The sequence below is a fragment of the Dendrobates tinctorius genome, unplaced genomic scaffold (genome assembly GCF_039654945.1).
Source record: "Dendrobates tinctorius isolate UK_male_01 unplaced genomic scaffold, ASM3965494v1 ptg000022l, whole genome shotgun sequence".
Taxonomy (NCBI): domain Eukaryota; kingdom Metazoa; phylum Chordata; class Amphibia; order Anura; family Dendrobatidae; genus Dendrobates; species Dendrobates tinctorius.
In genome coordinates, this window is record NW_027361690.1 from 42227517 (window position 1) to 42250271 (window position 22755).

At 45.9% G+C, this 22755-nt stretch overlaps 1 protein-coding gene across 1 annotated transcript; it reads right to left on the minus strand.

Moving 5' to 3' along the window:
- Positions 1–8581: 8581 nt before the first annotated feature.
- On the minus strand, positions 8582–22530 carry GDPGP1 (GDP-D-glucose phosphorylase 1). The gene is made up of 2 exons (XM_073568648.1): positions 22352–22530; positions 8582–9901 (listed from the first exon to the last, which is right to left on the minus strand). The coding sequence occupies exon 2, from the start codon at positions 9821–9823 to the stop codon at positions 8717–8719; it is 1107 nt and encodes a 368-aa protein (XP_073424749.1). The 5' UTR covers positions 9824–9901; positions 22352–22530; the 3' UTR covers positions 8582–8716.
- Positions 22531–22755: the final 225 nt, after the last annotated feature.

Here is a 22755-nt window from a genome sequence, read left to right on the forward strand (position 1 = left end):
GTCATCTACTTGGATGACACTCTGATATACTCTGAGGACAGGTCAGTCACACTTACACCATTTACGTACGGTTCTTATGAGACTCTGGGAGAACCATTTGTATGCTAAGCTGGAGAAGTGCTCATTTTTTATGCAAGAACTGTCTTTTCTGGGTGTAATTGTATCCGGGGAGGGATTCCGCATGGATCCAGGGAAGGTTCAGGGCATTACCGATTGGGTGCAGCCTCATGACCTGAAGGAGTTGCAGTGATTTCTGGGCTTCGCTAATTATTAAAGGAAGTTAAAGGGTTCTCGCAGGTGGTGAAACCCTTGACGGACCTCACTCTTAAAGGGGCAGATGTTAAAAATTGGTCCGTGGCCGCAAAAAATTTCTTCCTTACACTAAAGAAGTGTTTTACCACAGCCCGTGTTGGTACAACCCGATTCGTCAAGACCTTTGATCGTCGAGGTCGACGCTTCGGAGGTGGGGGTAGTATTGTCACAGGGCCCCTCTACCCTGACTAACCTCAAACCCTGTGCATTTTTCTCTAAGTTCTCTTCGGCCGAGAGAAACTATGATGTCGGTAACAGGGAATTGTTAGCGGTTAAATTAGCCTTCGAAGAATGGAGGCATTTTTTGGAGGGGGCCGCTCATCCCATTACGGTCATCACTGATCATAAAAACCTGGCCTATATCGAGTCTGCTAAGAGATTGGACCCCAGACAGGCTCGGTGGGCTTTTTTTTTCTCGATTTCATTTTACCATCACGTTCTGACCAGGGTCTAAAAATGTAAAGGCAGATGCCTTATCCCAAAGTTTTGATTCTGTGTCCCCTCCAGAACCTCCTTCCTCCATTCTTCAACCGGGAGTGGTTGTAGCTGAAATCTCCTCTGAGTTACAGAGAGAGATTCTGGAAGCACAAGCTCCCAGAAATAAACCCCCAGGTAAATTGTTTATACCCGAACAATTCCGTCTCACTCCAAGAATTTCATGATTCTGTGTTAAGTGCACACCCTGGTATTGCAGCTACCCGGGGAGCAGTAGCTAGGGGTTTTCGGTGGCCCTCTATGGGTTCTGATATAAAAAGGTTTGCAAATTCTTGTGGGGTGTGCGCGCGCTCTAAAAACTCTCAGGTCCGGCCGGGGAATTAGTGCCTTTGCCAATTCCGGATAAACCATGGACACACCTGTCCATGGACTTTATCACTAATCTTCCAAGGGCAACTCAGTGGTATGGGTAGTGGTTGATAGATTTTCTATGCAAGCTCACTTTGTGCCATTACCTGCGTTACCATCTGCTGAAACCTTGGCCCGCTTGTTTATACACACATTGTTCGATGGCATGGTGTGCCCGTGAACGTGGTGTCGGACAGGGGTGTGCAATTTGTGGCCAGGTTTTGGAGAGCGTTTTGTATGAAGTTGGGGGTCACGTTGTCATTCTCCTCTGCCTATCACCCTGAATCCAATGGACAGACTGAACGCACCAACCAGTCGTTGGAGCAGATTCTGAGATGCCTGGCCTCCTCCAGACAGGAAGACTGGTGTGAGGTATTTCCCATGGCAGAATTTGCATCCAACTGTCGTATTAATCAGTCTACCGGAAAGTCTCCCTTTCAGGTCAATTATGGGTTCGTTCCGCAGTTTGGGGAATTTTCCCGTATGGATTCGGATTGCCCTGGTGCCGAGGGGATGGTACAACAGTTAAAAACCCTCTGGAGGGAGGTGCAGGGGAACATCTCCATAGCCCAGAAGAAGTATAAACATTTTGCGGACAGGAGGGGGTTGGGTCCTGCGTTAACAGTGGGGGAAAAAGTCTGGTTGCCCACCCGTAACATCAAACTTAAAATACCCTCTACGAAGTTGGGCCCAAAATGTATTGGCCCATACAAGATTGTAGAGGTGATCAACCCGGTGGCATACAGATTACAGTTGCCCACCTCCTTTAAAATATCTAACGTCTTCCACAGGTCCCTATTAAAACCTGTGGGGACAGTTAGAGATCCCTCATCTGTGTCTCCACCAGTGTTGGTAGAGGGTCAACTGGAGTACGAGGTAGGGCGCAGCATTGATTCACGGTGGGTGCGCCGGAGACTTCAGTACCTTATTCATTGGAAGGGATATTCTGTGGAGGATCGGTCATGGGTTCCGGCCAGTTCGGTGTACACAGATCGACTGGTGCGGGCTTTTTATGCCAGATACCCTGAGAAACCTGGGGGTCCAGTGGCCCCCCATTAAGAGGGGGGTACTGTCATGGTTAGGACATGGTTAATGTCCTGTTCTCACAGGGTTAACTTTTGCCGGCCTCTCTTTGGATCTGGGAGGGGTATTTATACTCACTCCAGACTAGCATTCTGTCAGCTATACTGTAATTCTGGCTGTGTCTGATCGACCCCCCTGGTGTGCGTGTATTCTGCATTGCTTGTTTGATTTCCGTGTATGACCCGGCCTGTTCCCTCACTCTGTACTCCGTCTCTCGTTTTGGTACTATTGTCTCCTCCGATTCTGACCTCCTGGCTTGGCTATTGTTACTCCGTTGCAGTTTGTCCCTATTGTACCGTCCATTACCCGTTCTGGTTTTCTGATCTATTGCTACGTCCTGACTATTCGCTGTCTATCCCTTTGGTACTGTCCTGCTATCTCGTGCTTTGACCCGGCTTGATCTGGTTTCTGTCTCTGTCTATGACCCTTGGAAACATTGTCCTGTAGTTACCTTTCTAGGAGTTTCCCTGCAGCTCCTAGCTCTGTGGAGCTTAGGTCACGCCCCCAGCAGTCACGTGCTTCAGGTCCTGGAGCATGCATCGTCACCGCTGCTGCCCGCTCCACAGGTATCTTTGAGCACTGTTTTTGCACTCAGGATACGCACACTGGCTCAGTGAGCAAGTGCAGTGCGGTGTTCCTGACATATCCCATGTATATGGGTACTTTTATAGGCTAAACTTTGATATTTATATTGAAGCCTCACTCACTAATGGTTTTCACCTGAGTGTTGCTAGCTTTATCTCTATTTAAATGGGTGAAGAAATCCAAGAATGATCACCAGAGAACTGTGTAAAATGTGTAAAAAGCGCCCTCATTAAAAATGGGAAGGTTGGGAGAGTATAATGTATAAATAGACAGTGTCCACCATATACAAATATGAAAAAATGAGGCAATTGACAAAGAAAATCCTGTGAAGGAATATACAAGTATTAGGTAAAGAGATAACAAATCATTTTTACCTATATAGTATCAAAGGGAACAGTTATGAAACAGTACAAAATATTAATCTTATAAAAACCAAACGACAGGTCCTGATCATAGAGCACATAGTGATGTATCCAAATAGGGGATGATTCATTTCCAATGCAGACAAACGACAAGTCCTGATAATGAGGCTGGTGGTGTAATGTATCCAAATAAGAGCAAATTGATTTCCAATGTGAAGAAAAACGTCAGAAGGAAGTGTCCAAAATTGCTAGGACACCTTGAAGGCCCGAACTCCAAGGGGGAAGAAGAGAAGAAAAAAAAGAAAAAAAACAACCGCAGACAACCTGAGGAGGAAAAAATGTAATCAGTCAGACAACTAACCCAAAAAAACGGTAAATAAAAGTTCTTCATTTAAACCGGTCGGAGACACTGACTGTAGTTCAAAAATGATACAAAAAGGGCTCTATACCTATTATGGCTGTATGTGATTATTATATGCAGGGGTGTTACATGGACTTCCTTTGTCCTTTTTAACACGTGTGTTGTGTTTTCCAATAAAGCATTTTTCTATGATTATTATGTGTTATCAGATTTAATTGGTGTGCAGGCCATTCTTTGCTTGGTCTTTTTTCTCTTACAGAGCATAAGAGCTTAGACTCTACAGAAGAAACAGACTTAAGCAAACCCCAACTAGAAAGTTTGGGGTACGTACCGGACACCTAGCGTCCGTTGCTGAACACTGAACACAGACTTTACGCCCGGTTTCCTGTTTGGGCTCGCCAGTCTAATAAAGTTTGTTGAAAGGCTGCAGCCCATGACCCGAACTGTATTAAGGCCGGATCTCGAGTGCTGCCGCCATTGAGCTGTCATAAGTGTAGAGATAGGACACAGCAGGAGTGAGGGACAGATTATGACTGCTTCCTCTGCAAAAATGATGTGTGTATTCTGCAACCCATATCTGTGGTAGTACTGTGCCAATACTGCACTAAAAGCTACTATGTGTATTATGCATCCCAGCCTGTGGAAGTACTGTTCTTTTATGCCCCTGTGTGTTTTCTTGTAGTTGGAGAAGTGATTAATTGACATCTGCCATCTCATTGCCATTATCAGGCCAATGAAAGAAATGTTCAGGACCACTGTTTTTTCTCGTAGTTTTGAAAATAAGTAAATTGCATCAGCCGTCTTGTTCCCATTTATACACCCGTCAAAAAAAAACCTCTGCACTGGTGTTTTTTAGTAGTTTGTGAAAAAAATAATTGGCATCAGCCATCTAGTTGCCATTTCTAAGCCAAAGAAATAATATTCCAGGACCGCTGTGTGTTTTCTAGCACTGTTGCAAATAAATATATCTACTCTTCCACCATCTCTTTGCAGGTAGTTTAGAAAAACACTTTAAAAAATGAGCAGCGCATTAAGTAAGGCACAAGGATGTGACCCTGGTGATGCTGGTGTACAGTTGTGGCCAAAAGTATTGACACCCCTGTCAGATGAAACTCAGTTTCTTCCTGAAAATGATTGCAAACACAAATTCTTTGGTATTATTCTTCAATTTGTCTTAAATGAAAAAATACAAAAGAGAATGAAGCAAAAACAAAACATTGATCATTTCACACAAAACTCCAAAAATGGGCCAGACAAAAGTATTGGCACCCTCAGCCTAATACTTGGTTGCACGACCTTTAGCCAAAATAACTGTGACCAACTGCTTCCGGTAACCATCAATGAGTTTCTTACAATGCTCTGCTGGAATTTTAGACCATTCTTCTTTGGCAAACTGCTCCAGGTCCCTGATATTTGAAGGGTGCCTTCTCCAAACTGCCATTTTTAGATCTCTCCACAGGTGTTCTATGGGATTCAGGTCTGGACTCATTGCTGGCCACCTTAGAAGTCTCCAGTGCTTTCTCTCAAACCATTTTCTAGTGCTTTTTGAAGTGTGTTTTGGGTCATTGTCCTGCTGGGAGACCCATGACCTTTGAGGGAGACCCAGCTTTCTCACTGGGCCCTACATTATGCTTCAAAATTTGTTGGTAGTCTTCTGACTTCATAATGCCATGCACACGGTCAAGCAGTCCAGTGCCAGAGGCAGCAAAGCAACCCCAAAACATCAGGGAACCTCCGCCATGTTTGACTGTAGGGACCGTGTTCTTTTCTTTGAATGCCTCTTTTTTTCTCCTGTAAACTCTATGTTGATGCCTTTGCCCAAAAAGCTCTACTTTTGTCTCATCTGACCAGAGAACATTCTTCCAAAACGTTTTAGGCTTTTTCAGGTAAGTTTTAGCAAACTCCAGCCAGGTTTTTTTATGTCTCGGGGTAAGAAGTGGGGTCTTCCTGGGTCTCCTACCATACAGTCCCTTTTCATTCAGACGCCGACGGATAGTACGGGTTGACACTATTGTACGCTCGGACTGCAGGGCAGCTTGAACTTGTTTGGATGTTAGTCGAGGTTCTTTATCCAACATCCGCACAATCTTGCATTGAAATCTCTTGTAAATTTTTCTTTTCCGTCCACATCTAGGGAGGTTAGCCACAGTGCCATGGGCTTTAAACTTCTTGATGACACTGCGCACGGTAGACACAGGAACATTCAGGTCTTTGGAGATGGACTTGTAGCCTTGGGATTGATCATGCTTCCTCACAATTTGGTTTCTCAAGTCCTCAGACAGTTCTTTGGTCTTCTTTCTTTTCTCCATGCTCAATGTGGTACACACAAGGACACAGGTTGAACTTTAATCCATGTCAACTGGCTGCAAGTGTGATTTAGTTATTGCCAACACCTGTTAGGTGCCACAGGTAAGTTACAGGTGCTGTTAATTACACAAATTAGAGAAGCATCACATGATTTTTCGAACAGTGCCAATACTTTTGTCTACCCTCTTTTTTGTTTGGTGTGGAATTATATCCAATTTGGCTTTAGGACAATTCTTTTTGTGTTTTTCTCATTTAAGACAAATTAAATGAAGATAATAATACCAAAGAATTTGTGTTTGCAATCATTTTCAGGAAGAAACTGAGTATTATCTGACGGAATTGCAGGGGTGTCAATACTTTTGGCCACAATTGTAGCTGCTGATGGTGGTTGTTGTTGTGTCGCTGATGCAGAGAAGGGGACGTGCTCGTTCTGTACCTGCTACATGGCCAAATACAACACCTTCCTCTGTTGCAGACTGGCAATAGGACATTATGTGTCCTTTCGTAGGCCCGAATAATGATGCATGAATGGTAAGGCCACAAGATGTTGAAAAGGTGTTAGATTGGATGGCTGGCAGTGGCTCCAGTTCCAATGCATTATCTTCCACCCTGTCCACTACAGAAAGTGCACAGTTGGCAACTGAGGACCATAGTTATCCGGCTTTCATCTCACCCCTTTGAAAATCAACCACATAGTCTGAGCACCGTCACACAACAGTTTGTAATGCTTTTTAGTTACTCTTCTTACTTGGTTTCCATTGCCCATCCACTTAGCACTGCCCAATAAGTGGAAGAGACTGAGTGCACTGATGCCTAATCATTTTTTAAGTTGGAGGATGAGTACGAGGGAGGGCTAGTGCACAAGGTCAGTGAACCACCGCAGCACATGTCAAATGATGATAAACTCAGTTGCATCTTTCTGCTATGTGCGAATTGGCAAGGAGGGCAGTGTTAAATGAAGGTCTTTATTATTAAGGGAAAATAAAATCCAAACCAACAGAGACCTGTGTGAAAAAGTAATTGCCCCCTAAACCTAATAACTGGTTGGGTCACCCTTAGCAGCAACAACTGCAATCAAGCGTTTGCGATAACTGGCAATCAATCTTTTACAACACTCTAGAGGAATTTTGCCCCTCATTTTTGCAGAATTGTTGTAATTCAGCCACATTGGAGGGTTTCCAAGCATGAACCAGGAAGGGGCAAACTTTTTTTCACAAAACTGTATCTCTGTGGTTTAACCCCTTCATGACCGGAGCTTTTTTTCAGTTTTGCGTTTTTTGCTCCCCTTCTTCCCAGAGTCATAACTTTTTTATTTTTTTTGTCAATATGGCCCATGTGAGGGCTTTTTGTGTACTAGAAAACGGGAAAAGTGCAATCCTACACTTGTTTTTTGTTTGGCTTTTTTGCTAGGTTCACTAAATGCTAAAACTGACCTGCAATTATGATTCTCCAGGTCATTATGAGTTCATAGACACCAAATATGTCTAGGTTCTTTTTCATCTAAGTGGTGAAAAAAAATTCCAAAGTTTTCTAAAAAAAAAAAAAAATAAATAAAAATTGCACCATTTTCCGGGACCCTTTGCATCTCCATTTTTCGTGATCTCGGGCTGGGTGAGGGCTTATTTTTTGCGCGCCGAGCTGTTGTTTTTAATGATACCACTTTTTTTGCAGATACGTTCTTTTGATCGCTTGTTATTGCATTTTAATGCAATGTCGCAGCAAAAAAAACCCCGTAATTCTGGCGTTTTGATTTATTTTCCGCTACGTCGTTTAGCGATCTGGTTAATCTTTATTTTATTGATAGATCGGGTGATTCTGAACATGGCGATACCAAATATGTGTATGTTTGATTTTTTTTGTTTTATTTTGTATGGGGCGAAAGGGGGTGATTTAAACTTTTATTTTTTTTTATATTTTTAAAACTATTTTTCTTTCACTTTTGGCATGCTTCAATGGCCTCCATGGGAGGCTAGAAGCTGCCATAGCCTGATCGGCTCTGCTACATAGAGGCGATGGTCAGATCACCTCTAGGTGACCATAGGGTAGCACTCATAGCAATTCAGCTTCAACAACCATAGAGGTTTCAAGGAGACCTTTGGTTGTTATGCCAACGAACCGATGACCCCCGATCACGTGACGGGGGTCAGCGGTGCGCGTATTTCCGGCCCGATGGCTGGAAGCGCGCTTTAAATGCCGTTGACAAGAGTTTGACAGCGGCATTTAACTAGTTAATTGGCGCAGGTGGATTGCGATTCCACCTGCGCCTATTGCAGGCACACGTGAGCTGTTCAAAACAGCTGACATGTCCCGGTATTGATGTGGGCTCACCGCCGGGGCCCACATCAAAGTGGGGGTGCTGCCATTGGACGTACTATCCCGTCCAATGGCAGTAAGGGGTTAAGGGCATAAAAATTAAAAGTTTGAAAATTACGGATTTTTTCCAAATAAACGCAAGTCATATAGAACAAATTTTACCACTACCATGACGAACAATATGTCACGAAAAAAAAAAACCACTCTTAGAATCACTAGGATCCGCTGAAGTGTTCCAGAGTTATTACCTCATGAAGGGACAGTGGTCAGAATAATAAAATTTGGCCTGGTCATGAGGGTGAAAACAAGCTTGGACAGGTAAAAGGATTAAAGCAGAAAAAAGTGTCACCCAGAAAAAGATATGTTAAAAAAAAGCTCAGCGTGAACAACCCCCTGTCTCAAAGAATAGCTAAACCATTAAAAAAAAGTTTTATTGAAAGGCGGTGAGATTTGTACTATTGTTATATTCAGGTAAGGCAATATTTAGAGCACAGATACAATTAATAATGTGGATGATATTGTTGTCTTGGTGTAACATTTTTATTTTTGGTCAAGTCATGAAATGTTCTACCAGCTCCAAGGATAATGAATTGAATTCTTCATCTGAAAAGAGATAACTCTTTACAATGCCGATGACAGACTCCTCAGTTAGAACACTGAAATCTTCCTCGCTCTTGAAGGGCAAGTGACCTGCGAGTTCACAAAGTGCCACGTTGAATGCAGACTCCTCCTTGGCACCAAAACAGGACTTTCTTGCCCATATGACCACACGGATCCCATCCCTTTGGCATGTAGTGTTGGCTGGATTACTACCTCTTGTCATAAACATATTGTGCGCAATGTTTCGTTTAACAAAATAATCCGTCACTCGGCATATTCTCTGGGAGACAGACATCAGGTCTTTCCCTTCAGTGTAAAAAAAGAAACCTGGAGCTGGGAAATTAACAAGCTGGTGGAAATTAATATTGGGGTTCAGGGGTTTGCTCTGTGCTGACTCAATCAGTAGCTCTTCATCGAGATAAAATCCATGTAAATGTAAGTGGTTAATAGATGCAAACCCACCAAGGCTGTTAAATCCAACTCTAAACCCTGGGTGACCACTGAGAAGTATGGATTCTAATGCAAACATTGTCAGATCTGGGGTCAAAATCTGAGTTAAACACAGTGAAGGGTCTGGTATAAATAAAACATGCCCAAATTCAAGAGGGCTTACATTAATTACCACTAAAGTACAGGTATGCCTTTTGCCTGGCAGGGCAAAGTCAGCATTAGGGTCTCTAGCTATAGGTGCTCCACTAGACACTTCCTCAGATCTGACCATCTGAAACAGAATCTCCTCATGCTTCATTCTATTGAAATTGAATTGGCTTGGGTTGAATTTCTCTTGGACGCTTTTTATGTCCTGAGGCTTCCTCCTCTCTATGCCCCTCTTGACATTAAGCTGGGCCACATATTTCACAGAACCAGGTAAAATTTTGGTTTCCAAGCTCCACAGTGGATAGCGGAAGAGACCCTGCTCCATCTTTTCAACCCATCTAGACTGCAGCACTCTATCAAAATCAGAAATGAAACTTTTGTCCTCAGCATATTTTCTCCTCCTTGGCCATGTGATCCCTGGCAAGATAAAGTCTTCTTCTGTATATCTGTATTCTTCCATTATCGCTCCATTGAATCCAGATGATTGATTTAAATCCACGTTTCCATTACCTACAGCACGCACACTTGTGTACGGACCCTGAAAAACAAATAATTATTATTTCTTCAATCCATGTGGCCTCTGAAGCAAGCCATGAGGGCAGACATTCTCAGTGCAACCGATGACCGTGTCGTCTCGGAACAAAAAAAAGCAATAGAACTAGTGATGAGCGCAAGTGCTCATTACATGAGTCTGCCTAGGGCGCTCGGGTGTGCACCGAATACATGCAGGCATTGCCCTTGTTTGTCAGGCAATGCCCACGTTTTGTGTCTAAGAGCCGCAAAACACGCGGCCGCGGGAACTCTAGCATGTTACTCGAGCACCAGCCTAAAAAATGTCTTGGTTTGTAAAGACAAAACAGGCCACTGGCCAAGGTCACACGAGCATAATTTCGTCTGAGTGCTGTCTGTGAGAAAACAGCCAACACATGAAGAGCACAATGTTATTCAATTAGGCTGTCCACGCGAGCGCTTATTTTTTACTGACCAAATCTAAAAGTAGAAAAAAACCCTCTGCATGCACTAGTCTCTTCCATGTGTCAGATGAAACTCGTATTCAAGTTTATGGGGGCGCAAAAAAAAAAAAAATTGAATCCCATACGGAACAACCATAAAGCATTCGATTTTTATGGATACATTGCAATCCTTGACTGATTGACGACAAGTCTCCAGCACTTTTGTATATGTAGTATTTGTGCCACTTAAGTGGTCCTCACCGCTACACTCACACGACCATGTTTTCCTTCTGAATACTGCCCATGAAAAAAAAAAAAAAAACTGGCCTCACACAGAGCAATGTGATTCAATAGGGCTGTTCATGACAGCTTTCCACAGGCATCCAGTATCCGTGCGAAAAAGATTGCTGCGTGCACTATGCTCTTTTGTATTTTGCAAGAAACTTGCCTATTCAAGTCTATGGGTGCGCAAAAAAAAAAAAATAATCGTATCCCGTTCAGATCAATCACATAAGGAGATCAGAGTACAAAATGTCTGCTTCATTAAAGGGAACCTGTCAGCAGGATTGTGCACAGTAACCTACACACAGTGTCAGGTCGGCGCCGTTATACTGTTTAAAATGATACCGGGGTTGATGAAATCCGTCTTGTGGTTGTTGTTTAATCTTTCTTTTCAGTTTTGAGTTAAAGATATGCTCGTGCTCCGGGGGGGCCTGTGGGGGGTCTGCATATGGTGCCGATTAGGTATTCATCTGTAAGGCTTCTAACAGGTCACCGATCCCTCACTGACCCGCCTCCTAGTTTACATAATGTATAGAGTATTGTGGGGCCAAAAAAAAAAAAAAATTACATCTAGCAAAATGGCATCGGAGGCAGTTCATGCGCTATAGCATGATACATGGCTAATACACATAAATTAACATATGCATTTTCTCCCCCACATTATGTTCAGCAAAATGTCACTGGCGGCACCTGGGCAGTAGCATCCATCACGTTCCACAGCCATTTTGATAGAACCATTTTTTTTTTCCTCTAGCAAAATGGTGCCAGCGCCTGTGCTGCAGCATCTACCGGAACGCGATAGATGCTAATGCAGAGGTGCCGCCATTTTGATGGAGCCAATTTTTTTTTCTCTAGCAAGATGGCACCTGCGCAGTCTCATCTATCGTGTTCCGACAGATGCTACTGCGCCAATTTTTTCTTTTCCTCTAGCAAAATGGCACTTGCGGGGTGGCACCTGGGCAGTAGCATCAGAACGCGATAGATAAGACTGCTCAGGTGCTGTGCCATTTTGATGAAGCTAATGCGGAGTAAATAATAAAAAAAAAAGTCTTACTTTCCGGTTAACGGTATTTTTCGGAGTCCATGACAGCACCACCTGAGAGAGGGGATCCGCCCTTTAGGAACAGGAAACCTACAGATACAAAAGGGTGGCACTTCTCCCACGCATCAGTTGGATTACAGAGCACAAGAGGACTTCCAAGGTTAATGCATGATTTATGTACAGTATTCTTATTATTATTACAAACGTTTGTCACCAGTGGGCATATACAAGAGGAAGACGTGCACACCCAAACTAAACTAAAGGGAGGGAATATACGGGTGCTGTCATGGACTCCGAAAAATACCGTTAACCGGTGAGTAACTAAGACTTTATCGGTCGTCCATGACAGCACCACCTGAGAGAATTACAGAGAGTAAAACTATTTAGGGAGGGACTACAGCCTGCAGTACCCTTATACCAAAGGAGAGGTCTGTGGAAGCACCCAAGTCTAGCCTATAATGACTATAAAAGGTGCTCGGAGAGGACCAAGTAGCCGCCTTACATATCTGGTCAATGGAGACTTCTGATCTTTCGGCCCACGAGGTCGCCATGGCCCTGGTGGAATGCGCCCTCAGCTTCCCGGGTGGCGACCTGCCCTTTGAGGTGTATGCTATTGAAATCGCCTCTCTAATCCATCTGGCTAATGTATTTTTCGACGCTCTACAACCTTTCCTAGGGCCTTGATGGGAGATAAACAGGGCATTATCTTTCTTCCAAGGGTCGGTGACTGCCAGATATTCTATGAGGCATCTCCTAACATCCAGGGTGTGTAGTTTCTCTTCCTTCTCGTTAGCTGGATTAGGGAGGAAGGATGGGAGGACTATTTCCTGTGTCCTATGAAAGCTAGAAACTACCTTAGGTAAGTACGCTGGATCAGGTCTAAGTATTACCCTATCCTCTTTGAACTGTAAATAAGGACGACGCCTAGATAATGCCTGGATATCGCTTACTCTGCGAGCTGATGTTAGAGCTACCAGGAAGGCTATTTTGAGGGACAGGTTTTTTATGGAAGCCGATGAGATAGGTTCGAATGGGGTTTCCGTCATAGCAGTGAGGACTAGGTTCAAGTCCCACGGCATGAATCTATCCTTCACTATTGGTCTGGTTCTGCCTGCCGCCTTAATGAACCTGCTGACCCAGTAATTACCAGCGATGTTGCAGCTAAAAAGGGCCCCCCAAGGCTGATACTTGTACTTTGAGGGTACTGGTGGAAAGCCCCATGTCCAGACCTTTCTGTAGAAACTCTAAATATCTGAATTATAGGTGCTGAATCCCCAGCGACTACTCCTGAGTTTTGAAGGAATTTTTTCCAAATTCTAACAAATTTTCGTGGTAATGATTTTTCTACTTTTAAGTAGGGTGTTAATTAGGTCTGGGGAGAAGCCTTTCTCTTCTAGCAGTGACCGTTCAAACTCCACGCCGTCAGATGTAGGCCAGCCACCTGAGGATGGAAGACTGGGCCCTGGGATAGGAGATCCGGGATGTCCGGAAGAATCCAAGGATCGGATACCGACATGGTTCTGAGACAAGAGAACCATAGAATCATAGAATCGTAGAGTTGGAAGGGACCTCCTGGGCCATCTGGTCCAACCCCCTGCTCAAAGCAGGATTCGCTAAATCATCCCAGTCAGATGTCTGTCCAGCCTCTGTTTGAAGACTTCCATTGAAGGAGAACTCACCACTTCTCGTGGCAGCCTGTTCCACTCATTGATCACTCTAACTGTCAAAAAGTTTTTTCTAATATCTAATCTGTGTCTCCTCCCATTCAGTTTCATCCCATTGCTTCTAGTCTTTCCTTGTGCAAATGAGAATAAAGTTGATCCTTCTACAATGTGACAGCCCTTTAGATATTTGTAGACAGCTATTAAGTCTCCTCTCAGTCTTCTCTTTTGCAAACTAAACATTCCCAAATCCTGCAACCTTTCCTCATAAGACAGGGTTTGCAGACCGGTCACCATTCTGGTCGCTCTTTTCTGAACTTGCTCCAGTTTGTTGATGTCTTTTTTAAAATGTGGTGCCCAAAACTGGACACAATATTCCAGATGAGGTCTGACCAAAGAGGAGTAGAGGGAAATAATGACTTCACGTGATCTAGACTGTATGCTTCTGTTAATACATCCTAGAATTGCATTTGCCTTTTTTGCTGCTGCATCACACTGTTGACTCATATTCAGTCTGTGATCTATTAGTATACCCAAGTCTTTATCACATGTGCTGTCACTTAGCCCTATTCCTCCCATTCTATATACGCTTTTTTCATTTTTATTGCCCAGATGTAGTACTTTGCATTTCTCCCTGTTAAAAACCATTCTGTTAGTTGCTGCCCACTTCTCCAGTTTATTTAAATCTTTTTGAATCCTCTCTCTCTCTTCTCTAGTATTAGCTATCCCTCCTAGCTTTGTGTCATCAGCAAATTTAATCAGTTTACCCTCAATTCCTTCATCTAAATCGTTGATAAAGATGTTGAACAATACAGGGCCCAGGACAGAGCCCTGTGGTACCCCACTTGAGACATTCTTCCAACTGGATGTGCAGCCATTTACGACCACTCTTTGGGTCCGATCACTAAGCCAGTTATGAATCCACCTAACAGTTGCCTTGTCCATTCCATACTTAGTCATTTTTTCAATAAGGATTGTATGAGAGACTTTGTCAAATGCTTTGCTGAAGTCAAGATATAGTATATCTACAGCATTTCCTTGATCCACCCAATCAGTGATACCGTCATAGAAGGAAATTAAGTTAGTCTGACATGACTTATTAGTTACAAACCCATGCTGACTCTGTTTAATCACTTCATTCTTATCCAGGTATTGACATACATGTTGTTTAATAATTTGTTCAAAGATCTTTCCTGGTATAGAAGTCAGACTCACCGGCCTATAGTTGCCTGGGTCCACCTTCTTCCCCTTTTTGAAGATAGGAACAACATTTGCTCTTCTCCAGTCTTCTGGCACTTCTCCTGTTCTCCAAGAATTTTCAAAGATTATGGAGAGGGGTTCAAAAATTTCTTCTGCTATCTCCTTCAGTACTCTGGGGTGTAATTCATCTGGACCTGGAGACTTGAATTCATTTAGGTTAGCTAAGTGTTTCCTCACTATCTTTCTGTTTATAGATATCCTGGATTCTTCTATTCCCTTAATAGGACAGTGAATAACAGTTGATGTTGCATTTCCTTTCTGAGAGAAAACAGATGCAAAATAGGAATTTAAAAGTTCAGCCTTCTCAACATCCTGTCTTACCATTTCATCATTTTCATCCTGTAAAAATCCTATAGCATCTTTGACTTTTCTTTTACTTTTGACATATCCCCAAAATCCTTTATTATTGCTTTTGACATCTCTTGCAAGCCTCAGTTCATTTTCAGCTTTAGATAATCTGATTTGTGCCCTGCAGGTTCTGCAGACAGCATTATATTCTTCTTTAGATATGCCTCCCTCTTTCCATTTTGTAAACATTTTTTTCTTCCTTTTTAGCATGTGCTTAAGTTCTGTGTTCATCCATCCTGGTTTCCTTAAATGCTTCCTATTCTTCCCTCTTTTCGGAATTAACAACTGTGCTTTGAGAATTTCATTTTTCAAGATTTCCCATCCTTCCTGGACATTTTTGTCTTTAAGGATATCCAGCCATTGGATCCCTCCAATTCTCTTTCTGAATCCCTTAAAATCTGCCTTTCTGAAATCTAAACTTGACGTCTGAGTCTTCACAGGTCTTCCGCCTCTAGTTATCCAAAATAGCATGGTCGCTACCTCCTAGGGTCCCAGCCACTTTTACCTCCTCAACCATTTCCTCCCTGTTTATAAGGATTAGATCCAAGGTAGCAGTTCCCCTTGTTTTCTCCCTTACCTTTTGGAAGATAAAGTTGTCAGCAAGAGAGGATAAGAATTTCCTTGACCTGTTAGTTTTGCCTGAGAGAGATTCCCAACAAATGTCTGGATAGTTGAAATCTCCCATGACAACTGTCATATTTTTTGGAGAACTTGGCCATCTGATGCATAAAGAGTTCATCCATATCTTCGGCTTGCACAGGCGGCCTGTAGTAAATGCCTACAATGGTGTCCTTTCCATTGTTCTGTCCTTGTATTCTTACCCAAACAGTTTCCACAGAACTCCCAGTCTCTGAAGCTTCAATCTCTGTGCAGATATACGCGTTTTGAACATACAATGCGACACCCCCTCCTCGTTTATCAAGTCTGTTTCTTGCAAATAAGTTGTATCCTTCTAGTCTTGTATTCCAATCATGTGTATTGTCCCACCAAGTTTCAGTGATTCCAATGACATCATATTTCTTTTCCTGTGTTAGTAGTTCCAATTCTCCTTGTTTGTTGCCCATGCTTTGTGCTTTAGTATAGAAACATTTTGGTTTGTGATTGGTTTCTCTTTCTCCAATATTTTTATTAATTAGATTCTTTCGTCTTTGTTCTTCCTTTCCACTTCTAATAGCAGAGTTCTCAATAGCATTTGTCAGGTGTATGGCTTTTTCTGGTCTTTTGCTTCCCTTCCCATGTTGTTCTAGTTTAAAGCTCTCCTTACAAGTGTAGCAAGGCGACTTCCAAATACATGCTTTCCAGTCTTCGTAAGGTGCACCCCATCTCTAGCAAGTAGTCCATCGTATAAGTAGTTCACTCCGTGATCCAGAAATCCAAATCGTTGCTGACGGCACCATCGACGTAGCCAGTTGTTCACCTGCAGAATCTTATTCCACCTCCTTGTTCCATGGCCATCCACTGGGAGGATGGAAGAGAAGACCACCTGCGCTCCCAGTTCTTTCACTTTCTTGCCTCCTGGGCCAAAATGGAGCGATAACTATAACCCTCGCTCTGTCTTTTCTGATTTTCCTCATCACCAGGGGTAGTAGAGACAGAGGAGGGAAGGCGTAGGCTAGCCTGAAGTCCCACTTTATCAGAAAGGCATCTACCGCCAGAGGATTCTCTCTGGGATTTAGGGAGCAGAATTGTCTCAATTTTTTGTTCTCCTTGGTGGCGAAGAGATCTACCTCTGGATGTCCCCACTTTTGTACAATCAGGTTGAATATGGAGGTGTTTAGGGACCATTCTCCTTGCTTTAGCTGATTGCGGCTTAAAAAGTCTGCCGTGACGTTGTCCTTCCCTTTTATATGTAGAGCTGTTAAAGATAGAGCAGCATTTTCTGCTAGTTGGAACAACCGCTCTGCTACAATCATCAGGGGTCTGGAACGGGTCCCGCCTTGGTGATTGATATACGCCACGGTGACCTGATTGTCGGAGAACACTCGCACGTGATGGCCCTGTAGATACACAAGGAGCTTTTTAGCCGCCTGTTCTACTGCTGTCAATTATTTTAGGTTAGACGACATTCCTAACTGATGATGTTCCCATTGGTCCTGGACTAGCATTTCACCCATATGAGCCCCCCAACCGGAAGGGCTAGCATCCGTGGTGACTATGCGGGTTATGTTATACTCCCAGGGTACCCCTTTAGATAAATTATCTTTGTCTAGCCACCACTCTAGGGACTCTCTTGTGTTACGGGACAAGGTTAGCTGGCCCTCCAAGTAACCCCCAAGGATTTTTTGATGTAATAAAACCTCGCTCTGTAGTTTCCTTGCATGAAACTGGGCCCACTGGACTGCCGGGATACAGGCCGAAAGAGAGCCTAGAAGGGACATGGCTTTCCTGAGGGACATAGTGGGGTTATTGGAGGCGTTCAGGACCTGGTAGTGGAGGCGAACAAGCTTCTCCGGAGGCAGACGGCATTCCTGTTTCTCAGAATCTAGGATTAGGCCCAAGAGTTGTTGGACTCTCATCGGTTGCAACCGAGATTTTTTGATGTTCAGCAACCATCCTAACCGCTCTAGGGCAGACATTGCCCTTTGTAGCTGTTCCAAACAATGAATCGCCGTTTTGCCTACGATAAGAAAATCGTCCAGGTAGGGGACCACCAGAATGTCTGACTCACGTAGATGGGCCATGTCCTCCGCTATTACTTTAGTAAGGGAAGGGCCGCATATTGGAAATGTCGAACTGACCCATCTAACTGAACCGCCACTCTGAGAAAACGCTGATGAGCTGCATGGATGGGTATATGGTAGTAGGCGTCTTTTAAATCTAACACCACCATAAAGCAGTTTTGGAACAGCAATTTTATTGTGGATTGTTTCCATTTTAAACGGACGTATGACCAGAAACTTGTTGAGGGCCTTAAGGTTTATTATAGTCCTAAAGGAGCTGTCTGGCTTGCGGACCAGGAACAGAGGGGAGTAGAAACCCTTCCCCCATTCTCCCTCTGGGACCTCTGTTAGGACTTTCTTGCCGCACAGGTCATGAACCTCGGCCTCCAGGGCAGCTTGTTCTGAAGTAGAAGACCTGAGTGGGGTGATTTTAAATCGATCATGGGGGATCCTAGAGAATTCTAGTCGCATTCCCACAGCTATTACCCCTAGTATCCAGATGCTATTAGAGATCAACGACCAGGTTGGGTAGAAGGCAGCTAGTCTCCCTCCTACCAGGGCAACTAGTCATTGGGGCGGCTTTTTTGTGTCACGAGCTGGACCTTCCTGGCGCCCCCCTCCTCCAAACATGAATCCTGTACCTTTCCTTCTTTTCTCATCCCATGCCCTGATCTCTGGACGGCCTTCTACGGAAATATCCTTTCCTGGTAAAGTGAAATCTATAAGAAGGATTCGGCAGACTGGGAAATTTCTTTTTGTCATCCCCAGCTTTTTCTAATAATTCGTCCAGGACGGGGCCGAATAGATACTCCCCCTCGCAAGGAATGGAACAGAGACGGGATCGGGCCCGAATATCTCCCGGCCAGCATTTTAACCAGAGCGCTCTACGCGCTGGATTAGATAGACCCGCGGCTCTAGCCGCCATCCTTGCAGAGTCTGCTGAAGCATCGGCTAAAAACGCAGCAGCATTCTGGATGATAGGCAGATTTTTTCGAATGGATGCTCTTGAGGCTCCGTCTTTTAGCTCGGAATCCAGTTGATCTAGCCAGACCATCATGGATCTGGCTGTACAGGTGGCAGCTATCGCTGGTCTTAGTGCGCCTGCTGACATTTCCCATGTTCCTTTTAGAAAAGGATCTGCTTTTTTATCTAGCGGATCTTTCAAGGAGGCCATATCTTCAAAGGGTATGGAGGATTTTTTGGACGCTTTGGCTACTGCTGCGTCTAGTTTCGGGGCCTTATCCCATCTGCTTACTACTGGGTCATCAAAGGGGTATCTTCGCTTGAAAGCTGGTGGCATGGTGCCCCTTTTTTCAGGTCTTTTCCATTCTCGGTTTATAAGGCTCTGGACTTTATCATTTAATGGAAAAGCCCTGCGTTTTCTGGGGTCTAGACCCCCGAACATTATGTCCTGTGCTGAGAGTTCCCGTTTTGTGTCCGCTACCCCCATGGTGGACCTTACTGCCTTCACTAGTCTGTCCATTTGATCTAAGGGGAAGCAGAACCGGCTAGAGTCTTCATACGAGGAAGACGACGAGGAGGCCGAGGAGTTATCGCCTTTCCTAGGGGTGACTGAGGCCTCCGAGCCTGAAACACTAGTCTCTCTTCTTCTAGACGGTTCCCCTTGAGATAAGACTTTTATCTCCGACCTGATTATCTCCCTCAGGCTTGAATTGAAGTCAGGTGTCTCTTCCGCTACCTGCGTAAACGGGGGAGAGTATAAGGGCCTGACAATCTACCCCTGGACTCCCTGTCTCTATCAACCCCTACCGTCTGTCGTATGCATGGCTGACATAACTTTTTAGGGTGGCCATCTGGTAGGGGGCAACTACAGAGGGCACATTCCCTGTGCTTCTGTTTTCCCGTAGCTTTCTTCCCCTGCGAAAAAACATAAGGGAACACTGCATAAGGGTACATTCACGGAGATCTCTTACCCATGCAGTTGAAGCAGGTACCGGATCACGGAGGGAGGCAGGGGGATCCTTTAGTCTGGAGGAACTTCCGCGGCTTTGGTCGCTTGTTCGTCTCTGTTTCTTTTGCTGGCCACTTGTATGTGGTTTTGTTGTGGCCTGTTTCTGCGGGCGCTCCTGCGCCTCGTCCTGCTGGTCTATGGGGGCTTCCGTCGTATCCATCGCTGGGCCCTTCGGAAGCACCCCCACAGCGTCCCCACCTGCCTTATAAGGCCTCGGTGTCCGGGTCAGCAGGGATCTGGCCATGGCACAACCCACCCGGGATCCTCCCGTGACCTCCCCCCCCCCATGCTCCGCCCCCCCCCACCTTCCCGAAGCCGCGCCCGCGACCCCCGGACAGGCGTGCACCCGCGGCGCGCATCGGAAGCCGGCCGGCACCCGACTTCCGGTTTCGGCGTTCCCGGCTCCGCCCCTTCCGCCGCTCACCGGAGCTTTGCGGGAGCGCGCGCGAAGGAGCCGGCACGGCGCCCCCTGCCCGGAATGCCTACCAGCCCCGTGCGCGCCGTCATGACCGCCGACCAGGCACCGACGTCAACCGGGAGGACCGGACCCGGGGGAGCACACCAGGAGGGCCCAGGGCATACTTACCCGGTGCTGGCGCTCTGGAGGCGGTGTCCACCGGACCCTCTGCTCCACCTGCTCCGTTCACTGCCGTGGTGACCTACCCGGCCCCACAGTGGCGCTTCCAGGGACCCCGCACTGACCGAGGTAGGAGACCCCCCCGCTACCTGGGTCGGTCAGCCGGCCTGGGAATCCATGACGACTCCATGACGGACGATCTGTAGGGAGTCCTGTCCTCTAGGAACAGGAAACCAACTGATGCGTGGGAGAGGTGCCACCCTTTTGTATCTGTAGGTTTCCTGTTCCTAAAGTGCGGATCCCCTCTCTCAGGTGGTGCTGTCATGGACGACCGATAAAATTACTATAGGACTAAAGCATAAACGAATGTATGCATATTAGCCATGTATCATACAGCGCCGTCGCAACTGCCATTTTGTTTAATTTTTTTTTTTTTTTAAACCTGACAATATTCTATGCAGTATGTAAAATAGGGGGGCAGATCACTGAGGGTCAGTGACCTGTCAGAAGCCATACTGATGAATATGTAATCAGAGCACCACCACATGAAGACCCCCCACAGGCCGCACCGGAGCACGAGCATGTCATTAACTCAAAATTGAAAATAAAGATTAAACAATGACAAGACAGATTTCATCACCAGGTATCATTGTAATCTGTACAACGGCGCCGACATGACACTGTCTGTAGTTTACTGAGCACAATCCTGCTGACAAGTTCCCTTTAAGGTCAATGGCCCTGTCGCTGGCTCAGCCAGAATCTCATTTTTCAGGGCTTCGGATGATGTCCTAATGGTGCTGCTGATGTGTGGTCAAAACCTGATGTGAACCTGACGATAGGGCTTGTTCAGAAGTTAATTTTCATGTACATGCTCCATCTGTGATTTTCAAGGACAGAACATGTACCCATTATGGTCTATGGGAGGTGCTGGGGCTCTCTGACCTTTCCCGATGCCTGCACACTGCAGTACTTTGCTCTGCCCTCAACAGGGCAGATAAGTACGCCTGCGCAGGAGTGCGATGCCGGGGAGCCATGAAGCAAGCAGAAAGGCGGCATCTTAAGAAGATGGGAGGCGCCGGACCCGAACCTGCAACACCCATCGGACCAGACCGCCCCCGGGTGATTATAATAAAAGTTATTTTTCTTCTCTTTCAGGTCGGACCGGGGGCTTATCTACAGCATTACAGAATGCTGTAGATAAGCAGTGAAAGGCGGTGGCCGCATCTTATATGGGAAAACGAGGTGACAGGTTCCCTTTAATTAGGGGGCGTTGTGGAGTCAGGCCCTCCTGATTCATTGAGCGATGCACACCTCTTCATAAATTAGGAAAGTGGCATGTGCCTCATCACAGATCTTACTCCAGTCAGTGGCTAGAGTAAAATTTGTAGAGCAAGGAACGCCACATCTCGTCATGAATTAGATAAGCAATGACATCACGCCTCCATTGCGCCCCAGCTCCTCACATTTTGGAGGAGCTGGAAAACAATACAATGAAAAGTCACAGAACAGTTGCAAAAACATGGTGTGTCACTTTTCAAGATATTTGAAACTAGAATGGTCTGCGAAAACCATTGTTGTCTGTTTCTGATCGGAGTCACAGATCGCCTGCTGTCTCCCACAAGGGTTTTTCCACCTGCTGTCCCATCCCCAAGGTCTCTTCACCTGCTGACCCCTCCCCTGCCGACCCAAAACCAGGGTCTCCTCACCTGATGCCCCTCCCCCCATGGTTTTTCCACCTGCTGCCCCCCCTCTGGGGTCTCCTCACCTGTTGATCCCCCCTCCCCTGCAGTCTCCTCACCTGCTGCCCCTCTACCCATGGTTTTTCCACCTGCTGCCCATCCTCACCTCTTGTTCCTCCCTCCCCTGCTGCCCCTCTCTGAGGGTCTCCTCACCTGCTACCCCTCTCTCTCTCGAGGGGGGGGGGGGTTTCCTCACCTGCTACCCCTCTCTCGAGGGGGGGTCTCCTCACCTGCTACCCCTCTCTCTCTCGAGGGGGGGGTCTCCTCGCCTGCTGCCCCTCCCAGACCCCGGGGTCTGCTCCCCGCCTGCTGCCCCTCTCTCGGGGTCTGCTGCCCCCCTCTCCCCGGGGTCTCCTCACCTGCTACCCCTCTCTCTCTCTCTCGAGGGGGGGGGGTCTCCTCGCCTGCTGCCCCTCCCAGACCCCGGGGTCTGCTCCCCGCCTGCTGCCCCTCTCTCGGGGTCTGCTGCCCCCCTCTCCCCGGGGTCTCCTCACCTGCAGCCTCCTGAATCTCCTCTGTCTCAGACTGTGTCACACCGCCGGCCGGTCACTGAGACTTCCGAGCCAGACTATACCAACTAGAACCATCTGTAGGGGTGTGCCGGTACTGATACACCCCCGCCGCCGCTAGCAGTGCGTCACGAGACAGAGCTGGCGCACCGTTTATACATTTTTAAATTACGTGCAGCCGTAATTCAAGGCACAATCTACAGAACAGCTGTCAAAACTGAAAAAAATTACATCCCTCTGAAAGTGGCGTAAATGGACGCAGCCTCCACATGGCCGGTAGCCGTACAGTGCTGCCTACAGTACCGCACACGTCAGTCACAGCTGTGTCACCCCGCTCCCCTTATACAATGACACCTTCCCTAGCGCCGAGGCTAGCCACGCCCATGGAC

Coding starts and splice junctions, on each gene's coding strand:
- GDPGP1 (XM_073568648.1), bottom strand. CDS start 9,823: ATGGAAGAATACAGATATACAGAAGAAGACTTTATCTTGCCAGGGATC.